The sequence below is a fragment of the Hypoxylon fragiforme genome, assembly GCF_022984875.1.
Source record: "Hypoxylon fragiforme strain CBS 206.31 chromosome Unknown GGS25scaffold_9, whole genome shotgun sequence".
Lineage (NCBI taxonomy): Eukaryota > Fungi > Ascomycota > Sordariomycetes > Xylariales > Hypoxylaceae > Hypoxylon > Hypoxylon fragiforme.
In genome coordinates this window covers 56659-83249 of record NW_026054764.1, presented here as the reverse complement: position 1 = coordinate 83249, position 26591 = coordinate 56659, and the positions used below count along the sequence as shown (strand labels likewise).

The following is a 26591-nucleotide window of genomic DNA, read 5'->3' as shown; positions in this document are numbered from 1 at the left end:
ATGACCATTTTTAATCTAGTAGTTAGTAACTAACTAACTAACTAACTAACGCTAACTTCAGCTTAGCTTGATGAACATTGAACTTGCAAATTCTAAATTTCTTATCTACCTACCTTATCTTGTTCGTCCCGCAAAAAAACTTGTGAACTTTTCGTCGTCTAGAGATCTTCAACTTAGCTTGCTTTTAAGAAGTTGCAGCCAAAAAAAATTGAGTTCCCAAGATGGCTCCCATATCAACTACAGAAGTAGGTTGAACTTATTCCCAGCACTGAATACTTAATGCCTCCATCCTAGTAGCTTACATACCCTACCATCTAGGAAATCAGTGCGCATAAACGAAAAAGAGACATCGACGAGAAGGACAAAAGAAAACGAGCAAGGCGAGATCACTTAGCCTCCCATAACATTCCAATCCACGAACAGGCCTCCCCGAAAGCCAATGGCTTGTTAAAAATATCTGAAAATCCTGATAAAATGACATCTGCCACTAAAGAACCTACCTTTCAGGTTGTCAAGAAAGAAAATCGACGACAACGGAGGAGCCATGAAAAACAGACAACATGGGGAGTATCAAAGCCTATGGGAGGAATGATGCTGAATGTAGATCCTATATTAGCTGATGATGAAATGTATGTGGCGCATAGCTCCTACTCTAGTATAGCCAGGGCGAGAAAGCTAACATTCATCTTAGGCACCTTATATTGGCCTTTAATACATCTATTCAAGTCTATTCGGCCACCGAATCCCTCCTCATACGCAAGATCCCTCTACTAAAGTTGAATGCTGAAGTCGCAGGAGAACAGATCATCTCGACACGTCTCTCGCCAACCTCACCCAATATTATATGGGTAGCCTCGTCCGCTGGCCGCCTCTGGGCAATCGACTGGACAAATGGGACCAGGAACGGGGCCATTTGCAAACTAGAATGTGGTCTTCTCTGTGGCATGTCGGTCGAGCGCGTACAGTTTAAAAAGGGGTTTCAAGATATCGTGCTAACCTCTATCGAGCATAGAGGGAGATGGCAGATTGTCGCCTGTGATGTGCGAGATTCCAAGTTAAAGTCGTTCAAGTCTCTCTTGACCCAGTCCAAACCCGTTTTGAATTTGTCATTTGTCCGAAGCGGATATGCCATAGCAGGATCAGCCGACCGCAACATCTTGCTCGGCATCCTAAGAAACTCTACCATCAAAGGTTTTCAGGATTTAGAGTACGAATTCTTCACCCTCGATTGCAGTGACGAGATCGTCTGTCTAGATGTGCGAGCAACCAACCGCGTCCACCTCAACCTAAAGTCTCAAGCGGAAGCCGGCGACGAACCCGTGGTGGAAATTGCCGTAGGATGTGCCCGTGGAGCTATCTACTTTTATAACGATCTCTTGCCTCGTCTTCGCAGCCTACAAAACGGCAAGGGGCACAAGAATTCTCTTCAGCCACGAAAATACCATTGGCATAGGAAAGCGGTTCATGATATCAAATGGTCACGAGATGGTAAGAATCATCTCATCCTCACAGAGTCACGTCGTCTCTAATCTTCATCACAGGCAATTACCTTATTTCTGGAGGCTCCGAGTCCACGTTGGTACTATGGCAGCTGGACACGCAAAAGATGGATTTCCTGCCTCATCTGTCTGCGACAATAGAAAATATCGTAATCTCAAAGAATGGTTCTGCATACGTTCTCCACCTAGATGATAATTCGGTCATCGTACTATCAACTGCGGACATGAAACCGACGACATACATATCCGGACTCCAGACCCTCCTATTTCCCCAATCATTCTCGAAAGATGATTTAGTGAGAAGGGTGGGCCAATATGTTCCATCTCGATTATTAAAGACTCCCGCCACAGTCAGTCCAGCGGATCCGTCGCGAATACACTTTTGTGTTGGGAACGGGCAGCAAATGGGTCACTCTGGAAGCGGCCCATCAACCCCAATGATACAGACGCTGGACCTTACCACTTTGCAGAGTATCTCAAAACAGGCCCTCACGAGAACGAATCCAACAGATATCAACGTGACAACCAAAGGCTACGCCATAACTGAGCCTCGTATCACTGGCATGGCATACTCGGCAGACGGTAAGTGGCTTGCCACAATAGATGAATGGCAACCTCCTACGCGTGATGTCAATTCTCTTGAAGGATCCCCCGCCGAGAGGCGCGAGGTCTACCTCAAATTTTGGGCGACTTCATCGGAAGACCAGAGTCTCGAATTAGTATCTCGTATCAATGCCCCCCATTTCACGGGTCGCAGTGAACCGGTATATGGGCTGGCTGCTGACCCACACTCACATCGCTTTGCCACTGTCGGGCAGGATGGAGTTGTCCGACTGTGGGAGCCGACTATAAGACAACGAGATGGTGTGCTGGTCAGGGGAAAACTCGGGCGCCAACTTCACAACTGGGCTTGCTCTAGAACTATATATCTACAAGAGAACGAAGAACTGGTTGACCCCAATGTTGTGGCTAGCAAAACATATCTACGAGGATCCGGTGCAGTCTGCTTCTCCGAGGATGGCTCCACGCTGGTTTGCGCGATTGGAACTGTCCATGGCTCGATACTCCACGTTATCGACACAGAATCGGGCAAGATTCGAAATTCATTAGACGGGTTAATTCACGGTGAAGTTCGAGATGTTAGAGTTTTATCATCCTGCTTAGTTGTGCTTTCAGACCGTCTTATAGTATACGATCTAGTCTCTGATGAGCTACTCTATGGGGTTCAACTAAGGATAAGTGAAGATCACCATGGTCCGGGGCCATCTATCTTGACACATATGGCGGTCGACCATAGAACATCAAGCTTTGCGGTAGCTGTTACACGTGGCAAGCTAGATTCGCCCAACCTTGTCTCTGAGCTCGCAGTATTCACTCCCGACCAATCCGAGCCGGCAATGGTGCGCAAGTTCCCTCACCCGGTAACGTCGGTAGTCGCTTCAGTTGGATCGAGCGGTTATCTGGTTTTAGATTCTGCTGCCCAGTTGTGGTCTGTCACCGAAGGCATGGACACCAACTCTCTTGCGTTCGCTCAACCTCTGGCTGATCTCAATCTTGAACACGCGGATGTTGAGGATCCTCGTGAGGCTCAACCTTTGGCATTACTTGCTGGGCCGGATGACGAACCAGGGAGTGGAGACGAAATGGATGTAGATGTGCCAGATGTTGCAAATGATGATGAAGACAACGCCTACCCGGCTGTGGTTCCACCGCAGAAACTCGCGACGCTATTCGATTCTGCGCCAGCGTTTGCTATGCCGCCGATTGAGGATATGTTCTATCAAGTTACGAAGCTATTATCGTCAAGCACTACCGTTTCGTCGTCATAAACGCTGGTTTTGCGCTGCGAAGCTTAAGATGTAAGATGGGAGTGTATACTGTTACCTACCAATCTACCACGCAAATAATCAAGGCTTTTGCCAAGGAAGAGTTCTCCGACCAAGAAGGCTCGTTAATTAGCCTTTAAAACTGAACCAAATACCCCCACATGATAATTTGAAGTGTTTTTTAAAACAGTTGGTATCTTTGATAACGAGGCTAGGTAGCAATCGTGGCATGGTGATTGTAGTATTTGTACTTTCGCATCAAGTGCTTAATAAGTTGGATATATCGTTGAATTGCTAAACAGCCCTTTTAAATTCAAACCCCCTCCCCCCTATATAATACCTTGGATAGGGTATATAGGTTAGAAAGTCCTTTGTTCCATGGAATTGAGGCGTCTAGTAAAGTTTAAAGCCTACTCTAGGTAGTATACATAATACATAGTACCTTACACAGCGAACATTGAAATTGGAGTAACTCTTATGTCTCTATTGGACGGCCAATGCCGATGAGCGGAATTACGCCATATCTACTAAGGTTAGTGGACCTCCATCATGAGATTTCTACATACCTAGGTACCTACCACTTAATCTGAACATTGACTCTCGAAGCCTACTACCTAAAGATAATGCTTCCTTCGCTTTTGGTTTCATAAAACGTCACGCTACCAATAAATAGTAACCATGTCGTTTACGTCCATCCCAGTGTTAGATTTAGCTCTGGCCAAAGACCCGCAGACGAAACCGCAGTTTCTGGCAGATTTACGACATGCCCTGATGGAAGTCGGGTTCCTGTACCTTAAGAATGTCGGTATACCCGAGGAGCTGTGGCAGAAAGTTATAGCGGAGGGTAAGGCGTTTTTTGACATACCGAAGGAGGAAAAGTAAGTCCCCGACTAGAGGTTCATAAAATATGAAAGAGCAGCGTGGAATATATCATACATCGATCACCAATATCTAGTTAGCGCAAGGATGTATACAAACTTTTGTTTCCTTTTATTTATTTAATCGTATCGAAGACACTACCGGGTTCTATAAGCTTACGCAAATTATTGAAAAACAAAAGGCTAAAGATTGAAATGAAGAACGCGCCCTCATTTCTAGGGTACTCGCAATTGTCAGCCGAGATCACTGCCGGCAAGGTCGACCACCGCGAGCAGATTGACCTATCGACTGAACACCCCGTGCCCGCGCCTAACGCGCCGCGCTACGAGAACCTGCTCGCACCTAACCAGTGGCCGTCACCAGCCGTGCTGCCCGAGTTCCGGCGTGTGTACGCGGACTACATGCGCCGGATGGGCGATATGTCCATCGCCTTCACGCGGCTCATCGCCGAGGCCATCGAGCTTCCGCCTGACGCCTTCGCGCGCTACTTCGACGCCGACCAGCAGCACAAGCTAAAGATCGTCAAGTACCCCGACCTCGCCGAGCTGGGGCTCGCTGAGGCCGGTGTCGAGGGCCAGGGTGTTGGCCCGCACAAAGACAGCATGCTCACGAGCTACCTCCTCCAGGCGAGCCAGCATAGGGGCTTGCAAGTCCAGAATATGCAAGGCCGCTGGATCGACTGCCCCCCGCTTGGCGGTACCCTGGTGGTGGCGATTGGCCAGGGGCTCGAGGCGCTGACGCAGGGAGTTTGTGCGTCTACTACACATCGCGTGTTGTCGCCCGCCGCGGGCCAGGGAGCTCGGTTCTCGATCCCGTTCTTCCAGGGCGTTAGAGCGTCGACGACATTCGAGGAGCTGGAGGACGTGGGTGTGGGGAAGGTGCCGGAGGGTGTAAGACGCCAGCGGGAGCAGGTGTTGCAAGCGAATGGGGGTGCGAGGCTCGACGACGTCGAGTTTACGTTTCGCAAGGGGGGCGTCGCAAAGACATTGGGCGAGGCGACGCTTAGGAATAGGGTGAAGAGCCACCCGGATGTCGGGGAGAGATGGTACCCCGATATCCTAAGGGATATACGAGCGCTGCAGGCCAAGGAAGCAGTAGATAAGCAGCCTAATGCCAGCGCTTCGGCTTCTCCTGGTGGTATTAAGAATAGTGGTGGTAACACGCAGGCGCAAGCGGTAGAGGCACATTGACGAGCAGCACACAAACGCACACACATACAATAAATGCAACGCGGTTTCGCGCAATACCTATTGGAATATCTCAAGTTACCAACTCTCGCGTAATTTCATTAATCAGTTTTCCCATTCGCGGCGTGCCCTGTCATGCAGCCCTGACAGAAAGCCCCCTAAAAGTACGCCAATCGCTATGCCCATACTCCTGCTTGCTGGCTTGCTTGCTGGGTCGGTTCGTCTGTATGTGGTTGGTATACGGGCGACTATTTAGCTTCGTAAGTTGGGAAGCAGTCGGCGATGGTCTTGCTATGCTTGTTGGCAGCGTGCTCGGTAAGCCTAGTGACAGTGATTTATGGTTAGGCGATCTCGATGTTTTTGTTTATTCTTCATATCTATTCCAAGAGGAAGATCATATGTAGGCAGGCAGGCATGGTACGTACTGAGGGGCGCGAGTCGTCTTCAGGAAAGTGGACTTGCAGATCTGGCATTGGATGTCCATAGCCTTGACATTCTACGAGACGAGGTTTTGCGTGTAAGCGAGATTCTTTGTTTCCTGGAAGGGTAAGAGAGGGACTTACCGACTTCAGCTGCGACTTGGCAACTTTGGTATCCTTCGCGTTGCGCTCGCGCTTCTGCTGGGCCTTGGCTCCCTGTTGTTTCGAGGGTTAGTTCTGTCATCCTTTCTGATCTATGACATCCCGCCCTTTCACTCGTTGTTGCTTTCAAGACTGGTCGAAAAGTAGATGGATGAAGACTTACGTTACCCATTTTTGCTAAATGGAAAAAATTGCCGAAAAGAACCGAGTGAAATGGTTAGGGATGAGGTTTAGTTTCTGGTGACCTGTTGATAATTATGATGATATCGTTGGGATGACTGTCGGTTGAGAGGTTTTGCGAAAGAAAGTAAAATTAAGTAAGAAGGATACGAAAATAAATTGGGGGTTTAGTTATTTTTCAGATCGGTAAGGTTTGGAAGAAAATGGATTTTCAAGTTGACGCAGGGGTTCTTTCGGCGCTAAGAGTTTCTAAGTTTGGGGGCCGTTCGGCTTCTAGAACATTTGTTTTGTGGATTTTCCATTAACTAACTATCGGGCTAAGTTACTACTAGTAGTACTTATCCATGCATGCTCTGTGCAACTTGGAACTTCTAAATTCTACCTAATGCCAACAATGAACATTATCATTAGTTAACAATTGACACTTTCACAGACACAAGCAATTGAGTGATTGGATCCCTTTTTGGGTATAGGCATTTAAAGCTGACATCAGGCGAATGGGATGTTTGGAGATATCATTGTCATTGGTTGAATCAACATGCTAGATCGGACTCTATTACCAAATGCCATTTCTCTCGATAAGTTTACTCACCTGCTAAGCCGTTATGGCCCCTTAATCGAGAAAATATCGACGGCCAAAGGGAGTATGTACTAGAAATTAGCACTCAAGCCATATTCATACAACTAATCACTGTCAATAGCTAAACCAGGCCAGAAGACTTTACTTGAGTTAGATCATTTCCGCTACAATGACGCCGTCTCCTTATTCCACTCAGAGGAGCCGAAGCAACAAATGAAGCTCGGTGACGTGAAGGTTCTAGTCGATTGGAAGCTGTAAGTGCAGGCTGTATGATAACTTCATGTGTTATCCATAGATGTCTAATTGATAATTGATAACTCACATGGCACCTCTAACCTCTTTTAGACGCCATGGGAAATTTCGCCCGACGCTCATGAAGCTCGTCACATCAAATGAGGAAGCCTCTGCTGAACAAACTATTCAGGAAGCTATGAAGGTATATTGGGCTGATCATAACACTTCCAAGGCGTTGGACATGATAACCAAGCTGAAGGGAATTGGCCCTGCCACGGCAAGCCTTTTGCTTTCTGTACACGATCCGAACCGTGTTATATTTTTCTCAGATGAAGCCTTTTATTGGTTGTGCCGTGACGGACAGAAGTCTCCCATCAAGTACAACGCCAAGGAATATGCTGAGCTGAGCACTGCGGCACAGGCTCTAGTCGGGCGACTTGGGGTCGATGCTACTCATATTGAGAAAGTAGCTTATGTGTTGATGAAAGACGAGCCATCTGAAGATGCATCAACTAAGGAGGAAACTAAGGAGGAGAAAAACAAATCACCAATTAACCAGAAGCCAGTAAAGAGAAAAGGTGCTGACGCGACCGAAGTCATACATGATAATACGAGCCAGCAAGCACCTTTACGTCGTTCAAAGCGCGGCAAAGCTTCTTGAGCACATAAGACATTGCCAAGCCATCCTCTCGTTCCAACAAGAAATCTCAAACATCCCGATGCCAACCACTCGGATGTAATTTGGGGGGAGCGGAAAGTCCATCTAATTCATAGGATTTACCTGAGGGTCCGCGTAATCTGATAGATAATACAACATCGGTGAAGCTGGGATTGTATTCGTACAAAATGCTCGCCCTACCCGGGATTGTCCGCGTCCTTTTATCGTTTCTAGCCTCAAGCTATCGACGTGGGACCGGTCCAACGGGCCGCGGGAGCGTCATCCAGGAGCCGCATTAGACTAGCCAATGGCGAATCGACCCAGACTTGTGTTGGGTCTAATAAATTATCACCAGGGCCTGGGTACCAAGCCAAGAGATCTTTATTTCGGAGTCCATTGCCGAAGATGGGGGTACTTGGATCAGACGCAGTGAATCGTCAACACAATGTGACAACGTCTGATTGAGTCGCCTTGGTTTCGTCTAGACCTGATGCACAAAGCGTCCACTTCACTAATGCCTGCCACTATAGTGTACCTTGACAGCTTAGACTACACTACAGACCGCAGAATACCTAGTGCCTACAGGACACAAACTATAGACAGCTTCTCTTCAGTCGACGCCTGTCCTAAAAGGGCAAGTGCTTGTAACCCCCACGGACCCTTAATGCCCTACGTGGGAGGGCTTTTGTTACTGCCCGTCTTATACTCGTTTCGAAGATGGCCATTATGCTAGATCTGATCTATATTATATGCCATGAATATCTGAAAGTTTGTGCATTCGAATTGCCACAAGAGACTTCCATCTAGTCCAATGTGCCCTGCTATCTACAGTTGTATATGAAATTTAGCTCAGGGCCATTTATTCGCGAATGAAGTAGACAACAATGGCGGTCGATTTCTTGTCTCTGTCAGATTCAGATCCTATTCCTCTACCAGATCGGTTCGCCAAAATCAAACGGAATCTCATTGCTGGTAATGAGAAGGCTGTTGCTGATTCCTTCTATCGTCTCCTATACCAGTTGAGGAAAGAGGTAGATCGTATCGCTGCTGTTGGATCTGTCATAATACCCACGATCGACTATTTTGACATAAACGATTCAGTCAAAGTAGCCGCCTTCCAGGATGCCCTAAAGAAAAGAGGCATTGCCGTCATAAGGAGGGTCGTGCCCCCAAATGTTGCCTTGTCATGGAAGGAAGAAACGCGAGAATACCTTCGGCATAACCCTCGCCCAAAAGGAATCCCGGCACATGATCCTCAGCTATATGAGATGTTCTGGAGTCCCGGGCAAGTCAGAGCCCGCGCTGACTCACGGGTCCTTGAGGTCCAGCGATTCGCCATGAGTGCGTGGCACTCAAGCAAAGGGGATGCCCTCGTAAGCAGCAACCACTCTGTTGCCTACGCAGACCGCATCCGTATGCGCAAGCCAGGCGACAAGTCCCTTGCCTCTGGCCCGCACGTCGACGGCGGCAGCGTCGAGCGTTGGGAACCCGACGGATACGGGCGCGCCGGGACCTACGCCAAGATCTTCGAGGGGAAATGGGAAGAATACGACCCCTGGGACAGCAGCGCACGACTTAGCGTCACCTGGGACCTGTACAATCGCGCGGGGTCCAGCAGTATGTTCCGTATGTTCCAGGGCTGGGTCGCGCTCTCGCCTATCGCCCCTGACACCGGGTCGCTACGTGCGTGTCCCATGCTTCGGCTCGCTACCGCGTACCTCCTCCTGCGGCCCTTCTTCTCCCCACGCCGCAAGCATGGAAGCCATTCCGACTTCCTTCATGAAAGTAACTGGTCTCTGAACGTCGCCCAAAACACCATAGTCCACGGTGCTGTCCCCGGTTGCATCCAGGAACTCTCCGACGCCCTGCACCCGCATCTCCGCCTCAGTAGATCCATGATTCCCATCCCGAGGGTCGAGCCCGGCGACTACGTCCTCTGGCACCCTGATATGGTTCACGCCGCAGACGCTGCACATACGGGCCGCACCGATGCCAGCGTCTTGTATATCCCCGCCTGCCCCCTGTCTCTGACTAACGCGCTGCACCTCGCGCGACAGCGCAGGTCCTTCTTACTGGGACTCCCGGCGCCGGACTTCGAAAGCGGCAGGGGCGAGAGCGAGTTCATGGGCAGACCGGGGACGCAGGATGTTAGCGATGCGGGAGGGGAGGAGGGGCTACGGTCTATGGGGTTGTTGCCGTGGGATGATGATAGGGGGGCATTGGAGGCGGAGAGGGAATTGCTTAGGCTGGCTAATGGGATTTTGTTCCCGGATCAGTTTGACATTACGTTGGGGAAGAGTGCTAGGAGACTTTAAGGGCTTCTCTCCTTTTCCTCTTCTCATTCTTCTTGGCGTTGAGTATCTAGTTAGGATTGGTATAATATTAGACGGAAGGGATAGTATAGAGGTGGAGAGCTTATGGGGTCATGATTTGGTACTAGGTAGGCCATGATGGCTTCGTACTAAGATACGAGTAATGTGTAAATGAGTTAATAATAATAATAAAACCCCTTACGCTAGCAGACATGCTTTTGAAGTAGTTTATTAATAAGTAGTGGAATAGGTACGTAGCCATAAGAATCACAGAGTAAAGAATCGGTACTGAGGTCAAAGAGAATCTGTATCTCAAACTAAGATAGGTATTTTCACGTAGAGTTGAAGAGTAGATGGAAAGCTTACTCCCGAGTTCAAAGACTAGGGCTATCTAATATTTAGGTCCATCCTGACCTAGTAACTATACCCAGTATTGTATGTGTAGGTAGTAATGCGTTATGAGTTTCAGGGGCTGATCGTAGTATCTTCCGAAGCTCATATCTCGACACCTTGGGCACGTATCTACCCAGGTAGCTAGAATATGCCAGGCCACTTTTCCCATAAAGCTTTTCGCTATTCAAGTGTTTTAAGTGAAAAGTTAAGAGCACTCCCAGGTCGTATACACGAGTTTGGCGTTGTTTTGGGATTCATAGGTATATACCTAAGCACAAAAATGCATGCCTGTCCTAAACTCAGATGTTACTACGACACAGAAGGAATCTAGGCACTAGACCTAGGGTCTTATGATACGATGTTCTTGTCCCTTATAATCATTGTTGTGAAGTGGTCGGACTTGAAACGTGAACACAAGTATCCACCTAGGTAGTTGAGATAAAGACACTTTGGATGTGAATCATGTATATTTCAGATTTGATGGACACAGATACACTGACCACCATTGATACTCTTTCATTCATACCCTTCCTCTATTCCCTATGACATAAAACCAATCTTTCGTCGGAGGTATCGAATATCTCTATAGAAGCAAAAGAACAAAGTAAAAATAGCACGCTCTGATGCAGTGACCGCTATGTAGCGTAGATATAAATCAACCGAACCCAATATGGGGACTGACCACCACACCAACACCCAACAACTCTTTTCCCAACCCAATACACGAAGTAAAGCTTCCACCAGGGAAGAAAGAAGATTAAAGAAATTAGACATTACGTTTAAGGGCATCGCACATGTATTATGTGTAGGTACCTACCTACCCAATGCTACAGATACAATCCTATCCACCCAGCTATCTACCAGAATAGAAACGTATCGTAAATGCATTTATTTACTTACGCCTTCTCCACATCCCCAGAATGTGGCTGAGCAGGCTTCTTGACGGACTTCCACTGGAGGAAGCAGCATGACAGGAAGGCGAGCCCGCCAAGCGGCACTGCGACGACCAGGACGGTGTGTAGCGCGGCATCGTAGAGCGCAAGGAGCGTGGGAAGATCGTCGGCTGGAACAACCTTTCGGAAGGCGACAGCGCCGGCTCCAACGATGGCACGAACGTCAAGGCCCGGGATGTTAGTATCCTCGATGAGGGACGCGAGGCGATTTTGAAATACGCTGTTACCGACAGAGATGAAGACAGCACCTCCAAGAGACTGCGCAGCTACGACAGCGGCAGTGCCAACAGCAAGATCCTCGGGTCCGAGAACAGTCTGTACCGCTGTGAAGCCTTGCTGAATGGACATGCCGAAGCCAGCGGAAGCGAGAATCTCGAAGCCGATCCACATTCCCGTGCTCATCTGGGGGTGGAACAAGGTGATGATGCCGCAGCCTATGGTGCCGATGGCGCTTCCTAGGATAGCAGGGGGCGTGAAATAGCCCACAACGGAGACGAATACACCGGAAAAGACAGAGAAGAGTGCGTTGGCTACGAAGTATGGTATCATAGCTACACCGGATTCGATGGCGCTGTAGCCGAGAATGGCTTGGAACCATATAGGAAGGAAATATGTGTGTATGAGCAGAGCTCCGTAGGTAAAAAATGCCATCAGACAAGACGCGGCAACCGTACGCTGCTTGGCGATGGAGGGGGGGATTAAGGCGCCGTCCTTCTTGTATTTCAGCCACCCTATTAACACGATTGCGGCGACGCCGGATCCACAGAGGAGACCGATGACTTCGGGGCTTGCCCAGGCGGCGCCGGTGAGAGTAGCTTCGAGAGCTAAGAACAACATGACGGCAGCGCCCAACAAAATAATATTGCCGACAAGGTCAAGATCGATTAGGCGATTAAAAACTCCTCGTTTCGTCTCGGCGCGTGGTTGCGGATGGTATACAAGTATCATCACGAGGATCGTCACGGCACCAACCGGTAAGTTGATCCAGAAGCACCATCGCCATGTCTATTGCAGATTAGCATGGCCATTCTGCGTCATGCAGAGGTTATACATACCACTAAATCCGTGAATACACCTCCAATAAGAGGACCAACAGTAGCACCCACACCAAACCTGGTCGCCTGATTAGCCATATAATCACTTCAAATGAGCATCGAGAGATCTGAAAACTTACATTAGACCAACAACGGCAGTATAGATTGGCCTAACGGCTAACGGGACAGCCGTTGCTACTATAACAAAGCTGCCCGTCAGGATGCCGGCGCTGCCAAACCCGGCGATAGCCCGTCCGACGATAAGGGCCACGGAAGATGGCGCAAACCCGCTAATTATAGACCCAATTTCAAAGACAAACATGGAAAGGAGATATGACCATTTGACGTTAAAGGAAGTAAATACTCGCCCGAAGACGGGCTGAAATGCACATGCTGTAAGGAGGTAGGCGGAGCCATACCAGCCGATGTCTGCCGTAGACTGAAATTCGGAGGTAATGAAAGGAATGGCCTGTATTTTGTATGATTAGTTCCTGGAGCACGATTCGGAAATATACCTCCTTTTCTTGTAGGTGGGAAGGAGAGAGGTACTCACTGTAGTGATAATTGTTCTATCTATGGATATTAGGAAAACGACTAATGAGAGACCGATGGTGAGTAGTAATAATGGAATTCCATGTAAAAATTGATTTGCGGTGGCGCTCTCGCCTTCCGTGGCCGGCAATTGCTGGCTTTGCTCATCACCTTCTTGCGTCTCCGGCTCTTGGGTTTTTACGGCTGGTTTTCCCGGATGCCGTTGCTCTTCGACAGGTGTGACTAGCTGGTTCTTGGGCGTTCCAGAGGTGATGTGCAACCTCGAATCGTCTGTCCGGATAGTCGCTAAGTGCCGTAGATGGGGTGCAGATTCAATCAGAAGATCTGCTAGAATCGAATACCGCTGAGTATTGTCGGGAGAGCTCGCGCGGTTAAGCTGAGCTAAGCTATCCGTGTCGCTGCCTCCATTTGTTAGGGTCTTGCTAGACGCGGTGGAAAAGTCCCTGGAGTGGGCAGCTTTGAAGACAGACACGCTCTCGATAAGCTCATCCGCGAGCCAGAAAGGTGACACGGGGTGAGAAGCCGGGACGTTCGACTGCGTAGCATCCCACTCTGCGATAGAGGAGGAACTGATCTCGCCGGTGCTAGAAGAAGGCATTGACATGTACAACGAAGCAATGTCGTCGCTATCGTGGTCAAGTGAGGCGCGATGGCCGCTGTCTTCCTCCATGTTGCCTTTGTTCTTCTTGTGGGGTTCGACAGGTTGAACGACCAGGGCAGCCACACGTCCAAATTCAGATCGAAGGTAGTAGTTGCGGTAGGGGGACATTAGAAACCGTAGCATCACTCCTAGTTGAGCCATTCGCGTTGGCTTATCGCCGTTAGGTGGCGACGTCACAGGTGCGCCCAGTTGATCCGCATCTATTTCTGCCTAGGCCCCCCCAGACGCGAGTCCTGTTAATACTGGTCAATGCCCAGACTCTAGTTTTGCAGCTGCACAAGCAAATTGCCCCCCGAGTATAGACAGTGCCCTGTTTTGTTTTTCTTTTTTTCTTCCTTTTCGGTGGGTGGAGCTAGAATCTCGATCTGGTAAATTGCTATCCCGGTGGTAAAAAGGACATTGGACGGACAAAACTGCCTGCCGACATGGGATAAGCTGGTTCCGGCTGTGAGGTGTGGCCCATAGGTAGGCCAAAACTAAGAAGAGGCGCTGGGAGGATACATGACGGTCGGCGATCACTATAACATTAGAGTGAGAGCTGAGGTTCCTACCATCCAATAGCAAGTAGACAAGAGATAGAGGAGAGAGAGTCGGCTATATTCAATAGCGGCGTGTATTGGTGTCAATGAATCCCACTATACTGTTGCGGTGGATACGAGCTGAGATGCCTTAGAGTGATGAGCCTCCCCACGGTGGAAGCAACAACAGACGTAAAAAGATCCATGTATGGCGCTATCAAAACTAAGATCTCAGGGAAATCGTAAAAAGGGGAAGAGATCTGCAACCCGCCGTCTTGGGAATGGGGATATTGGTGGAGGTGGACCGAAGCCACCAATGTAGAGCAGTCATCTATGCCCGGGATTGGCGGATTTTTCATTCGACTGAACACACAGGGTACTACCCCTTTAGGAGGTCTTGGTATTTTCTTTCTTTCCCTATCCCGTTTTAGTACCCCGTTGTACGGCTGGATAAGTATCCGATACTTAGTAGGTAAGTCAGGAAACGGCGCTACACTGCAACCTGCGTTACTAGGAGTGTGTTAACCTGGGTGCTACCTACGTGTTCTACATCCATAGGCACCTACTGGTTTAGCTACATACCTAGCTTTCAGTGTTTACTAGTTAGTACCTCCTACCTAGGCATGTACTTAAGTGGGTGGATAAGACATACACAGCGCCCAGTATCGAAGCTACTACTACTAGTAGTATGCATGATGCAAGAATTCCCCTAGCGTTGAAAAATAAAAGCTGCCCGGAGAGGACGGAGCCGCAGCCCTTACCCGAAGAAGGAATTACATGTATGATGTGTCGTAACCCACGTGGCTTGCCCAGAGACGAACCATTGTACTTGGTACGAGCGGGCTACATCGTTCGCGGGATATTTGTTGATGTCCCTGAGCCAGTACGTACATGACAAAAAGGCGTAATCTCGTATGACTGTATTGTACTTGCTCTATGCCACCGCCACTAATAAGCTTGTTTTTACTCCTAAATTCGTGATGCTACTGAAATGTATCTACAACTCATATCGAGCTGAATCCTGGATCTTGGTAGCGAAATCCTCTAATCCTTCAAGGCGTTGTGAACAGGATAGCAATAGGCTCCAGATCTTTTCGCTGACAACCTTAGAACCCTGGGACATCGAATAGTAAGCTGTGCACATGTACCTACCTAGATACCTGTCAAGGTAGTTATTTATTGTAAAATGAGATTTCGGGTACCGGAGTCTATAATCTTTGTAAGTGAAACATATGTTCTTGGTATACTCTTTCGTCTATATAAATACCTACCTCTACTTAACCCTAGATTACCAAAGCAGGTATCTAAGTTAATATTGATAGAATGAATTGTAGTTGAGTTATGTATGAAGGCTCTAAGTACACGACGTCGGGGATAAACGACATTGAATAAAGACCCTTTGCGTGCTTTCATTTCATGTGCTTAAAATTAAATGATGATATACATTTGTTAGAACAATGCATTGTCGTTTGGCTTTATTACTCCACGCCCATACCATTGATCGCTACACAAATTGGAGCTGAGAGTCTTCTCGTATCGAAATTAATATGACGTTATTACATACTTGCATACTTCCACTATGTACTGTCACTCTGTAATCAAGGCTGAGGCAAATATTCCTACATGTAGATGTGATGTTTTGTAATCTATACCAAATATGTACATGTGAGATATTAAATGATGACACTCTACCTAGTAGCCATATGTCCACGGTAACTAGGTAGACATGCTAGATCTAATGTATTATGGAAGATGAAAATGAATCGCTGCGGTATTAGTTCGTGATGCAAGAGGTATTATGAACGCCACCGTAATTAAGTTGGATATGATGTCGGTGATCATAATACCTGGGTTTTCTTTAGCCGAGCTAGCTGCATGAGGGTATTCACCACACCAACGATGCCGGCGCCGTCAGTGTGTCTGCCTAGCACCTCCGATTCCACGCCGGCAAATTCGGCTTCGAGGTTGTGTTGTGTCTGTCCCGCGAGGAGTTGCGCCGTCTCTAGCCCCTTTTTTCTCTGTATCTCAATGCCCTGTCTAATTACCTCATCAAACTCGTTTTTCTCGGGATTAGACACCGGTAACAAGCCGGACATTTCCAGCATCAGTTCCGGTGAAACAGTTTTACGTCCAGACTTGAACACGCATTTGCTCAATGCTGTAGCAAAGATATGTTTCTCTGACCTATTAGCGTCCCCATCACTGTTGCTTGCGGAGTTGTTGTCCACACTGGAGCGTCGAGACGGGTCACGGCCGGACTCGTTAACGCTGTTTCGTAGAGTCTGGTCCAGGGATTGCTCCGGATATAGGGAATAGCTTTTGGGGTCGGCAGCGTCTTTCCGAACAAAGTGTGTAACGATGTAGATCCATTTCTCATCCCAGGATAATATCTTAGACCACATATCGTACTCTTCGTAAGGTCGCAACTCGCGCTTGAAATTACATGAGACACCACCGAGGGCGAGGCCGAAGACGGGCTTCTTTGATCCAGTGTAAGCCGATGTGCCACCACGCATTTTCTCGATCCCATTGGCGAATAACGTGCAGACAAGATGAGTACGTGCTATGTCGACGTCCGAAAAGTATGATGAGTTGGATTTATGCATGTTGAAATCGATCTCCATGAGCTGCGCTGTCGATGATGTGATGATGGGCTGAAATATGTGCGTAGATGTGAGTGGCACTTTTGGCCGTTGTGTTCGTAGGATAAATCGGAAGGCGTTCACAAGTCGCAACTTCAGGGTGCGTTAGGCCGATGGAAAACATGTGGTGATATCGGGGGTACTTACGTGCCACATGAATGGCATATTCTTGATGTTAAGTGCGATGAAGATGCATAATAACGTAAACCACAACGCCGACCATGTCAGATGAGGATATATGAGATCTTCGAAGGACGACATCGTTGACTGACCCCCAGCGATGGGCCCTTCAGGGATGAAGTCGTAGATTGGTCCACGACTTTGGTTGATGGAACCCAATATGTATGTGGTCGACATCTTGTTAAGCCTTGAATAAGGGAAATTCTTGAAGGTTAATTCGGACCAAGTTCGTGGAGTGTAAAGTTCAAGTCTTCTCTGACTGTTATGAGGGATTCATATGAAATAGCAGCATCGATCTTGCTAGTATCATCTCGATGGAGTGTGGGAAACACCGATATACCGTAACATTTCAGTAAATATAAGCTAAATAATCCTGCCGGGAAACAAAGAAACCGACAATCCCACGTCCCAGGGGTGTGTGTGATATCATGGACGGACACGACAATTCTAGCCCATGAAGTGTGCCAGCTACTAGGAATAAGATAAGGCGCCCTCAAGTGTCCACTTGCCTAGCAACTATCTGCTGCTGTCTGCGCTGGCGGGACCTGTTATTGCACGTAAGGCAGTGAAGCTGCCTGGGCTATTTACTTGCTATTGAGCACTGGGTCACCTATCTGGTACTACAAGTGAGAGATGCCAGGTTGGATCGGGCAAAGATTGACATGACCGAGACCGATAGGACGGAAAAACGAATTAGTGAGTGAATCATGTGGAATCCTTATGAGGCTAAATAATCGAGCTAGGTGTTTCCGAAGTATTTCATGTCCCAGAAGATCTGGGCAACCAATGTCTCAGTTCCTTTTTTATCTTTCGTATTTTCACTTTTCCCTTGTTTATAGATTCCCTCACCGAAATCAAAACTCTTCAAGATCATTGAGCTTTGGCCCCTTATGTTAGTGTATTCTTGGATCGTATACCATAGCTACCTACCCCTATTTCCTTGGAGGCAACGTTCACAACATGCTATAGGGGTCATCTATAGCGCATGATGCAGGCATGACGGACGGTTACAATCGCCGTGACACGCCGTCACATGCAGAGTGTTAATTAACTAAAAGTTCCGTTGATTATCTTCAAGCCTGCCCCCCCAAAAGACCATACATGACTACATAATACCTACATATTTATCGAACAAGAATTGTTGGATGTACATGTGTATAATTCTACTGTATTTACATGTCTACAGGTACGTATAAGATACATACATACATACTACTAGGTATGCATGTGAGTGCTGGGTACCTATGCATTTTGCTAGTCTAATTTGGTACCTACTATGTACACAATAACATTGAATGTCATATTATGATTGGGTACATATATGTAGGTATCTAACCTAGATACCTACATGTAGTAGGCATCAAAGAGATTTGGGTGGGATTAAAATAAGCTTTGACTACCTCCGGAAAGTCGATTGCCGTATCATGCTTAGCCATGCCTAGCAGATCTAGCTTAAACCAATATTTCATTTCCTATGGTTTATGTAGGGTATGATCGATCGACTTTGATCACACGAAAGGAGTGTGGGATGGCATCCCACCTACGGCACGGTATGTAACCTATCCAGGTCCTTAGGTTGGACAGGAAAATGGAGAAGCTACATCATATCAGGTATGTAGATAGTAGCCCTACACACTACCTATTACCAGACTACATGGGTATTGGGTACCTAGCTCGTCTGTCTCCTTGTCATAAGGATAAGTGACTTCACTTCGCTTGAGGGACTGGACGAACGTGAAGTAGGGGGGCAAGAGAGGCTGAGAACCCCTGTACTAAAATGCACTCGTTCCTTGATTCTTTGCGCGGTAGCTTACATACATATTACATATAGTGGTGATTGGTTTGATATCCAACAGCTTCAGTGGAATAAAAGAAAACAAAGCGAACTACGCTACATGTACCTAACTTAGTAGTTGGTGATATTCATGGATGGGTACTAGTACTGGGTACACTAGTATCTGTAACTAAGTAACTTCATAGTATCCTGTACATAACATGGTACCCACTAAATGGTAGGGAACTAGCTCGCTAGATAAAGCGGATTGAGCTACTGCCGGCTACCAGGGGGGTCAAGGATCAAGGTCAGGGGGGATGTAACCCCCTTGCTAATTCTCTTGGCCGTCACGTCACGTCTTTTTTTCAACTTCATGCCAAAAAAATTAAAAAAAAATATTACTACACATAGCACAATTCGTCATTTCATTGATTTGCATTTTCATGACTATGAACGAGTTCTTTGCTGACAGATGTGAGAGGCAACCTTTGAGATAACCTCATTAGACTAGGCATTATTTCCCGTAAGTGTAAATGACGCACAACAAACGCCAACGCCCTTCCATAAACCCCTCCCGCCCTTAACCCCCCCTTCTAGTAGGCTTCTACTAATGATGATAAAGTATCCACAACCCATGCGATGATCTGAGAGATAGCTGGAGCCTTGAATAAGCAACTCTGAACCCTGACAGCTGATCACTTTCTAGAGACTAGCGAGCTGTTCATGTGTTCCACCCCGCTGCAGCTGTCGGCTACCTTAGCAGCACTTTGCTTCATCGAGGATACCGATGCTTTGTCCCCTCTCTTATTGGCCTTTCGCGAAGAAGCTTTTCTGTAGGTGGAGATGTAGAACAAAATGAAGAGAACGAGGTATGAGCTCAATATCAAGCATCCACACACGGCCGCGAAGGGCTTTCCCGCACATCGCCCCATGTGCGGTAGATACGGAGCGTGCGCGCTGGCAAAATAGTCCCAAGATGCAAAATACACGAAACCTATCAAATTTGTTAGTGTCTCCGATACTGCTGCCTACGAATCGACATGCTTTTAGGGTCTTACCAAGGTCGAGGACGAATTGAGCAATTTGCATCCTGGTGATCCACTCCTTCCACCACACTCTAACACCTCTGGCGCTTTGAAAGTAGTACCAGTACATGACGACATGAACAGTCAAGTTCAGCGTGATCGGGACCCACGAAACGGAGGTGTGTCCTACCAACTGAGTATAACATAGCAATGCGGTTGCCGGGTGATGGTACGTGTGAAGAAAAGTCAGAGGCTTCTTTTTGACCATCAAGAAGACAGTGTCGATCAATTCGATATACTTGGTGATGTAGTTAAGCTGCTTACATTAGCCTCCGCATTGCCGCCGTCCATTGTTCCCCCGATTAGGAGATACTCACGTAGTAGAGAGTAACCAGCTCATTGGTCCAACCATCTGCGGCGCAGATGTTATTGTATAGACCACGTTTCCAGATAGCCGGAGCCAGTTGCCCGACAAACAGAGCAAGGAGACCACCACTGAGCAATGTCAAGAAGAGATTATGAGCTTTAAATAGGCCATTCAACTTCAATGGCTCACGGTTGCGCATGAACTCACGGCCACCGAATATAACCACGAGGTAGAGAACGATCATGCCAACTGTCTCAGTCGGCGTTGACATGGGCGTGATGCCTTCCTTGAACCTGAATTCGTTTGCATGATATCCCATTACAGATGTCCAAGCCTTATCGAATACTTGCCATGGCGCGATCTTGATCACGCTCGGCGAGGCTTTGAACGAGTGAGCCGTATTGAACGACATAGCTAGGTAGGTCGGTAACAACGGACAATATGGAATCGGAGGATGCGAGGAAAGAGAAAATAAGGCCAAGCCAACAGAATAGCTAAGCTGATGCTACGCAGTACTGAAGATTTTATGCGCTCTGCTAAGTGCGAGCCTGGAGAAAAGGCGATACTTAATATAAACTCTTGCTGAGAAGGGGTGAGCTCAGGTGGCCGATGTCATACCGCATGGACTAACAGGTTAATGGGACATCAGCTTGGGCAGCGGGAAGAAGTCTAACTTAACTAATAGCTCCTCCTAGTTCAAGAATGAACTGGCCACTGGGATAGGGTTTATAGCTCTTGGCTTGAGGAACTGGGCCATTCTATATTGGGTTATTAGCCACCCCACTTACAACGCCCCGTTACACACAGATGCTTTTTGTTTCTTTTTGCGAGAAACATAGATCCGTACAGAGCTTGGAGTATGGCATGCCCCTTGATTTTCAAATTTCCATAGTCTCAGGCGAAGACCGCCCATGCCGAGATAGGTGGCTATCAGGTGCCCAAAATAGGTATGTATCTTCCTTCTCCCTTCCACATGCTATCGTTATGTCTTACCCGAGTTGGTATGTTTAATCACACTGAGAAGGTTGCATGCATGCGAATACCAGCATCCCTACCCTGTTTCCCTTGAGAAAGCCAATGGGATGCCCATCTACTCATAATCTTCATAATATGTACGGTGCAGTCAGCTCTGTGTGGTTACTGCTACCCTCCTCCGGCGATAAGGGATTTCTCGGTCCAGACCATCGGCCCAGCTTACAAGATACGCAATCTCGCCGCTGTCCTTTGCCGAAACACCCTAGAGCTCAAGCTAAAGCTGAATAATCTTGGTTGAATACGTTGAACATAATCTTGCTACCCCAAGAGGCCCTACGTCAGTAGAAGATGCATTTTTAAGAATTATGCTCCTAGTTCCATGTACCTATGGTATGGGAGTGGAGCTACTCACACAGTAGGGCCGGATAGCAGGATACCGGGTCTCTCGGCGATGCCACTATGCCTAGTAGGTAAGTATGAGCATCCACAAAGCGGCTAGGGATCTAAACCGCGATGGTGCTATTGACAATGAAGTTAGACACTACGTACCCAGACTCTTGGTCCTTGCTCCGCTCTAACTAACTGTAGCACGGATAGAATTGCCAGACGTTTCCGGGTCGTGACTCGTGACTCGTGAGTACTGACTATTATTTACTTGATGTAGTAGGCATGTAGGTATGTATCTATTGAAGCTTATCGACGTGCACTATCTGAGTCGATGTCTGCATAAATCAGATCGACGTCACACACGCACCAGAGATCCCCTGTGCCGAGATATTGGGCTGAACGAGCCCATGTAGCTCTACGCTGCTCTAGACTATCTACTCGAGGTAGTTTTCTAACCCAGCAATACAGCTCATGAATTATAATGCCTGCTTCGATCCTAGGGGTGCCTCAATCTAAGGCGTCCCGTCGGAATTAGGTGGACCCTCCCTGGACGCTGCTGTCTTACAACCCTACCTGCAACATGGCATCACTGCATATGTTTCGACGTGTTCCCATGCTCTCCCTGGTATAAAATACACTTGCCGATCTAGTCGACCCTTGTCACCAGAAAGTTTCTGAGAGAATAATAATCCCATCTTTCCATCCCATATTATATCCCTTCTGCTACTGGTATCCAACATTGTTGAGTCAAACCTTCCCTCCACAATCGTTTGCACACCTACCTAGGTAGTCTTTCTTTCAACATGTCCAAGGTCACCACCGCGCCAGTACTGGCGACTACGGCGGCCGCTTCATTCTTATATGCACGTCACGCTGAACTGCCAGTTGTATCTACTATCGCGGCGTCGCTGGCTGTTGTATTCCCCTTGTATGTTGTCGTTTGGCTCAGCTGGATATTCCCATTTTACGTGTCGGAACTAAGACACATCCCAACCGTGCCTGGATTCCCTCTCTGGGGTCAATTTTTTGCTATTGTCACGCAAGAGTGTGGCGTGCCTCAGCGACAATGGCACAAACAACATGGCTCTATAATCAGATACTTTTTCCCCTTTGGCGCAGAACGCCTTTCTATCGCCGACGACGAAGCCCTCAAGCAGATGACTGTCAAGAACCCATACAATTACCCAAAGCCAGTCCGTGCTAAGCTATGGATGGTTCGCATTCTGGGTGAAGGTGTTCTCCTTGCCGAAGGGCAGGAACATATACACCAGCGCAAGTCCTTGGCTCCGGGGTTCTCCATCCAGTCTATTCGTGCACTCACTCCTGTCTTCTGGGATAAATCTCTTCTCCTTGCTAAGTGCTGGCGCGAAGAGATGACTGCTGAAAATGTCACAACCAAGTCCTTTGAGGTGCTTGAGTGGCTCAACAGAACAACTCTAGATATCATCGGCAGCGCTGGCTTTGGCTACGACATCAACTCGCTCCGAAATCCCGAAACCCCCATCCGTGAAGCTTATCGTCTTGTCTTCGCATTTGACTTTGCATCTCGTGCTATGCACGGCCTCCAAGCCTTCATTTCAGCTTCAAAATATATACCAGTCAAGATGAACCGGGATATGGAAACTTCCCGAAATATCATTCTCGACAAGGCGACAAGGATTATCACAGAGAAGCAAGAACAAGCCGAAAGCAATACTGGTGGAAAGGATATCATTGCTCTCATAGCCCGAGACAACAAGAAGCTCAAAGCCATGGGTGAACAGGGACTTTCGTTTGAGACTATGCGCGACCAAATTATGACTTTCTTGGGTGCTGGTCATGACACCACGGCAACAGGTGTTGCTTGGACTATCCATCTATTATCCACCCACCCCGAAATTCAGTCCCGTCTCCGGGAGGAGATCAAGGACTACATGCCTTTTCTCTTCGACAAGGACACCCGTTTTGACCGAGAGCAGATCCTCGCTGCTGATGCCGATCAGCTACCGTATCTAGACAATCTTTGTCGCGAATCACTGCGCTATATACCGCCTATTCCCATGACGGTCCGCCAGTCGATTGCGGAAGACCGTCTTGGGCCCTACAAGATTCCTGCCGGCTCCGTCATCTACATCCAGGCCAATGCCATCAATCGTCTACCGATGTACTGGGGTCCCACAGCGGATGAGTTCGATCCTGACCGATGGGACAACCTACCCAAGACATTCACCCCTAATGCTTTCATGACCTTCCTCCAAGGCCCGCGTGGTTGTATCGGACGTAAATTTGCCGAAACAGAGATGAAGGTTCTCCTCTGCTGCTTGCTCAGCATGTACGAGTTCAAGCGTGACTTCAACACCCCCGACCCTGAGGATTGGAAGATGTGGCGACTGGTCCTACGGCCAAAGGATGGTGTCACTGTCAAGGTCACCGCTATCTAAATCAACCACTCCTTCCTCTCATACCTCCACCACTACCTCCTTATTAATTCGTAATTCTATTACCTACATATTTCATGTACTTAAACATATCTACCTAGGCAGTGACAAAAGGAGGGAAAGCGTATTGACTTTTACCTGACTTTGTTTTTACCTCCCTTGTTGTAACTCATGACTTTGCTTGCGTAGGACCTACCCTACCTACCCATCCACCTCTCTCTATCCAGGCGATTACTTTTCGACCTGCATCAAATTGCATGTAAATAATGGTGTTTACCCTTTTTTCATTGTCATTGCGTATTGCGGATGGGCAGTGTTCCGGTTCGGGTTCGGATTCTAGCGAGCTTTAACTGGCTGTAGCTACTGGGCTTAGTATGGCGTAATTTACAAAGAGAGACTTTAAAATAACGGTTTTCTATACTGTTCAGATATGATTCGTTCGCTTATGTACCTATTTTCTGTCATAAATCAACTATACGTTCGATGAATGAATGCTACGGTGCCCTTCAATCTCTCGAGTTATCTCCCGTTTGAGTTGCTACCTTGCGGCATGTAAATGCCTAACTACCCACACGTTTACTAGGTAGTTATCTACCTAGGTTAGTACAGTCACTACCTGCATGTACTCTAACCACTTATCGTCTCGAGTAGGTTGCCTACCTGCTTAGTATTCTAGATTCCCGGTAATTCGTGATAACAACGAAAACGTACCAGTAGCTACCGATGCCGTGTAAGCCGAACCTTGCATTACGCCGTTACAACAACACTACCTACACCCTCTTGATTATCTGTGACTTACATGCTCGGAGACAAGATGAAGCTACCGGCCTAATCTAACTATATAGGTACCTAGGCATGTACGTATGTATGTCGAATCCCCACACGTAAGGGTTCGATGGGTATTGCGTGGGTATCTTTCAATAGGTACGAGACAAGAGGCAAAACGGTTGTTCATTAAACGGTTGACTATGAGGTTGCACTACTTCATAAGGTTGTATTGATGGATTATAGATTATACAGGTACGTATAGATAGATAGGTAGGAAGGTATCACACTTATATAAAAGTATATACAGGAATAAATGTAACGAAACGGCCCAATTAGTCATTAAGTTGTGGCCCCTTTCTCCCTATATCTTTCAAATAATACATTTTATGTCTTGGAAATCCATGAAAGAAGCTTAGTGGGTATGTTGGCGAGGGTAAGGGAAATTCATTAGTTAGAGACGGTGTTATTGACGTTGGAGTCGACAGTGATGGGGTCGCAGGCAGAAATGCCGATGCCTTGGCAGCTGTTGTCGTTGTTCAGGTTGACGTCTGGCGATAGCACTGGGCTCAGATCAAGTAGACCGCCGCCAGTACTTTTGCTTCCTGCGCTAGTGATTTGGGTGGGGGTAGAAGTAGGTGTGGATTTGGAAGTGGTGGTAGGGTATGTAGAGGCTGAAGTTGAGGTGGTGGAAGTTGGGTAGCTAGACTGCTGGGTATTCTCCTTCGAGGGCGAATCAGGGTTGCTACTGGTATCAGCGTCATTATCGCCTTTGTCGACGGTGTTGGTAACGTCTGACCCGACGGTGATGGGGTCACAGGCACTGATGCCGATTCCTAGGCAGCTATTCTCGTTGCTGAGGCCGAGATCTAGGCCTAGGTCGGGGCTAATGTCAATCAGTGGGTCATCCCCGGAGGATGAAGCCTCCTTGGCTGTGGGTGTAGAGGATGGAGGGCTAATGCTGCTACTGCTACTGCTGCTGCTGCTTCCTTTCGTTACCGTCGAGGTCTTGTTGGAGTCAACCGTGATGGGATCGCACACAGAGATGCCTAACCCGAGACAAGAGTTGTCGTTGTTGACATCTAAACCGAGATCGAGATCCGGGCTGACTTTGATGAGCCCCCTCTTGCTCTCGGCGAGCAGTGTTGGCAGGCTATAGGCCACGCCGATGATGGAGAGGGCAAAATAGCTGAAGGCGTGCATTTTGCTTTGTCTGTAGATCCTGTGTAATACTGGGCAGGCAACAAGAGTTGTACCGGCTGATGAGGCGCCCGAGGCTCAAAGGAAGAAACAAGAAAAAAAAATCTGATTATGGTTCAGGGTAGGTAGTTCTTAGGAATGGGGGGTAGATTTGTGTATGTTTGTGTTTGTGTTTAGGTGGGCGAGAATGTGTGTATAATGTGCTACAGTGTCGGTATGATCAAAGAGAGAATTAAACTAAACTTCCCATCTTCTATCATTCTCATTCTCTTGCTTCCAACTGATCGACATTCTCTTGCCTATTATATTATCCGTACTAGGTGTACTAGGTGTACTAGGTGTACTAGGTGTACTAAGTACGTGGTGATTGTGACAGGTAACAACATGTTGCAGGACATATATATAGGTGCATGTGTAGCTGCTTCCAAGTAATTAAACGATGCAGGTATATTTACTATGTAAGTACCTACATAGTACTTCCAATGTTCCAATACATCAACTGTATTATCAATTCTTTACCCCATTATTTATTTTCCCCGGCCGCCCAATGCCGCTCTCAGCTCGTCCCGAATAGGAATTTTTCCAATGAACAGGGGAGTACCCTTGCGAGGCTAAATATCCTTGCCAGACTAAAGTCGTGTAACCCACCCAGTAGATGCAGTGCGGAAGCTTGATGAGCTTGATGCCGGTGCTTTAAAGCTGGAGCTAGTTATGTACAAGGCTACTACAAGCTACTAGGTACTCATGTCAATGTACTGAGTACTACTAGCAGTACTTCACCCCCCTTTTCTTTCTAGTGTAGTATGGTATAG

General features: G+C 47.6%; 9 protein-coding genes across 9 annotated transcripts; 4 read left to right on the top strand and 5 right to left on the bottom strand.

Annotated features, from left to right (window-relative positions):
• The first annotated feature begins 104 nt into the window (after positions 1-104).
• GGS25DRAFT_505469 (sporulation protein) lies at positions 105-3898 on the top strand. The gene is made up of 4 exons (XM_049262238.1): positions 105-245; positions 319-629; positions 692-1488; positions 1542-3898. Exons 1-4 carry the CDS (start codon positions 222-224, stop codon positions 3326-3328), a joined length of 2919 nt encoding a protein of 972 aa, XP_049112697.1. The 5' UTR covers positions 105-221; the 3' UTR covers positions 3329-3898.
• On the top strand, positions 3813-5506 carry GGS25DRAFT_434642 (Clavaminate synthase-like protein). The gene is made up of 2 exons (XM_049258686.1): positions 3813-4203; positions 4386-5506. Exons 1-2 carry the CDS (start codon positions 4004-4006, stop codon positions 5392-5394), a joined length of 1209 nt encoding a protein of 402 aa, XP_049112696.1. The 5' UTR covers positions 3813-4003; the 3' UTR covers positions 5395-5506.
• Positions 5507-5516: 10 nt separating this feature from the next.
• Positions 5517-6835, bottom strand: GGS25DRAFT_434628 (At2g23090 like protein). Its single transcript, XM_049258685.1, has 4 exons — positions 6136-6835; positions 5955-6026; positions 5817-5887; positions 5517-5712 (listed from the first exon to the last, which is right to left on the bottom strand). The coding sequence occupies exons 1-4, from the start codon at positions 6142-6144 to the stop codon at positions 5640-5642; spliced, it is 225 nt and encodes a 74-aa protein (XP_049112695.1). The 5' UTR covers positions 6145-6835; the 3' UTR covers positions 5517-5639.
• GGS25DRAFT_515728 (DUF1479-domain-containing protein) lies at positions 6691-9939 on the top strand (the record flags this gene model as incomplete). Its single annotated transcript, XM_049263112.1, has 4 exons — positions 6691-6796; positions 6854-6986; positions 7078-7601; positions 8537-9939. 4 exons carry the CDS (start codon positions 6691-6693, stop codon positions 9937-9939), a joined length of 2166 nt encoding a protein of 721 aa, XP_049112694.1.
• Positions 9940-11225: 1286 nt separating this feature from the next.
• GGS25DRAFT_515727 (MFS general substrate transporter) lies at positions 11226-13466 on the bottom strand (the record flags this gene model as incomplete). The annotated part of the gene is made up of 4 exons (XM_049263111.1): positions 11226-12287; positions 12338-12395; positions 12457-12785; positions 12870-13466. The coding sequence occupies 4 exons, from the start codon at positions 13464-13466 to the stop codon at positions 11226-11228; spliced, it is 2046 nt and encodes a 681-aa protein (XP_049112693.1).
• Positions 13467-15670: 2204 nt separating this feature from the next.
• GGS25DRAFT_505453 (uncharacterized protein) lies at positions 15671-17718 on the bottom strand. Its single transcript, XM_049262237.1, has 2 exons — positions 16837-17718; positions 15671-16782 (listed from the first exon to the last, which is right to left on the bottom strand). The coding sequence occupies exons 1-2, from the start codon at positions 17044-17046 to the stop codon at positions 15886-15888; spliced, it is 1107 nt and encodes a 368-aa protein (XP_049112692.1). The 5' UTR covers positions 17047-17718; the 3' UTR covers positions 15671-15885.
• A 1620-nt stretch (positions 17719-19338) lies between these two features.
• GGS25DRAFT_515725 (GNS1/SUR4 membrane protein) lies at positions 19339-20447 on the bottom strand (the record flags this gene model as incomplete). Its single annotated transcript, XM_049263110.1, has 3 exons — positions 19339-19637; positions 19702-19984; positions 20046-20447. The coding sequence occupies 3 exons, from the start codon at positions 20445-20447 to the stop codon at positions 19339-19341; spliced, it is 984 nt and encodes a 327-aa protein (XP_049112691.1).
• A 1366-nt stretch (positions 20448-21813) lies between these two features.
• Positions 21814-24292, top strand: GGS25DRAFT_434570 (cytochrome P450). The gene has a single exon (XM_049258684.1). The coding sequence runs from the start codon at positions 22201-22203 to the stop codon at positions 23815-23817; it is 1617 nt and encodes a 538-aa protein (XP_049112690.1). The 5' UTR covers positions 21814-22200; the 3' UTR covers positions 23818-24292.
• A 470-nt stretch (positions 24293-24762) lies between these two features.
• On the bottom strand, positions 24763-26235 carry GGS25DRAFT_505449 (uncharacterized protein). The gene has a single exon (XM_049262236.1). The coding sequence runs from the start codon at positions 25780-25782 to the stop codon at positions 25030-25032; it is 753 nt and encodes a 250-aa protein (XP_049112689.1). The 5' UTR covers positions 25783-26235; the 3' UTR covers positions 24763-25029.
• Positions 26236-26591: the final 356 nt, after the last annotated feature.

Excerpts from the sequence above, each read along its gene's own strand:
- GGS25DRAFT_505469 (XM_049262238.1), top strand. The coding sequence starts at position 222 with ATGGCTCCCATATCAACTACAGAA. Across the intron at positions 246-318 it reads CTCCCATATCAACTACAGAA|GAAATCAGTGCGCATAAACG; the intron begins GTAGGTTGAACT and ends CCTACCATCTAG. Across the intron at positions 630-691 it reads ATATTAGCTGATGATGAAAT|GCACCTTATATTGGCCTTTA; the intron begins GTATGTGGCGCA and ends CATTCATCTTAG.
- GGS25DRAFT_434642 (XM_049258686.1), top strand. The coding sequence starts at position 4,004 with ATGTCGTTTACGTCCATCCCAGTGTTAGATTTAGCTCTGGCCAAAGAC. Across the intron at positions 4,204-4,385 it reads GACATACCGAAGGAGGAAAA|GCTAAAGATTGAAATGAAGA; the intron begins GTAAGTCCCCGA and ends GAAAAACAAAAG.
- GGS25DRAFT_434628 (XM_049258685.1), bottom strand. Across the intron at positions 5,888-5,954 it reads CCAAGTCGCAGCTGAAGTCG|AATGTCAAGGCTATGGACAT; the intron begins GTAAGTCCCTCT and ends CTCGTCTCGTAG. Across the intron at positions 5,713-5,816 it reads AAGACGACTCGCGCCCCTCA|GCTTACCGAGCACGCTGCCA; the intron begins GTACGTACCATG and ends CACTGTCACTAG.
- GGS25DRAFT_505453 (XM_049262237.1), bottom strand. The coding sequence starts at position 17,046 with ATGTCGACCACATACATATTGGGTTCCATCAACCAAAGTCGTGGACCA. Across the intron at positions 16,783-16,836 it reads ATATGCCATTCATGTGGCAC|TTGCGACTTGTGAACGCCTT; the intron begins GTAAGTACCCCC and ends CGCACCCTGAAG.
- GGS25DRAFT_434570 (XM_049258684.1), top strand. The coding sequence starts at position 22,201 with ATGTCCAAGGTCACCACCGCGCCAGTACTGGCGACTACGGCGGCCGCT.
- GGS25DRAFT_505449 (XM_049262236.1), bottom strand. The coding sequence starts at position 25,782 with ATGCACGCCTTCAGCTATTTTGCCCTCTCCATCATCGGCGTGGCCTAT.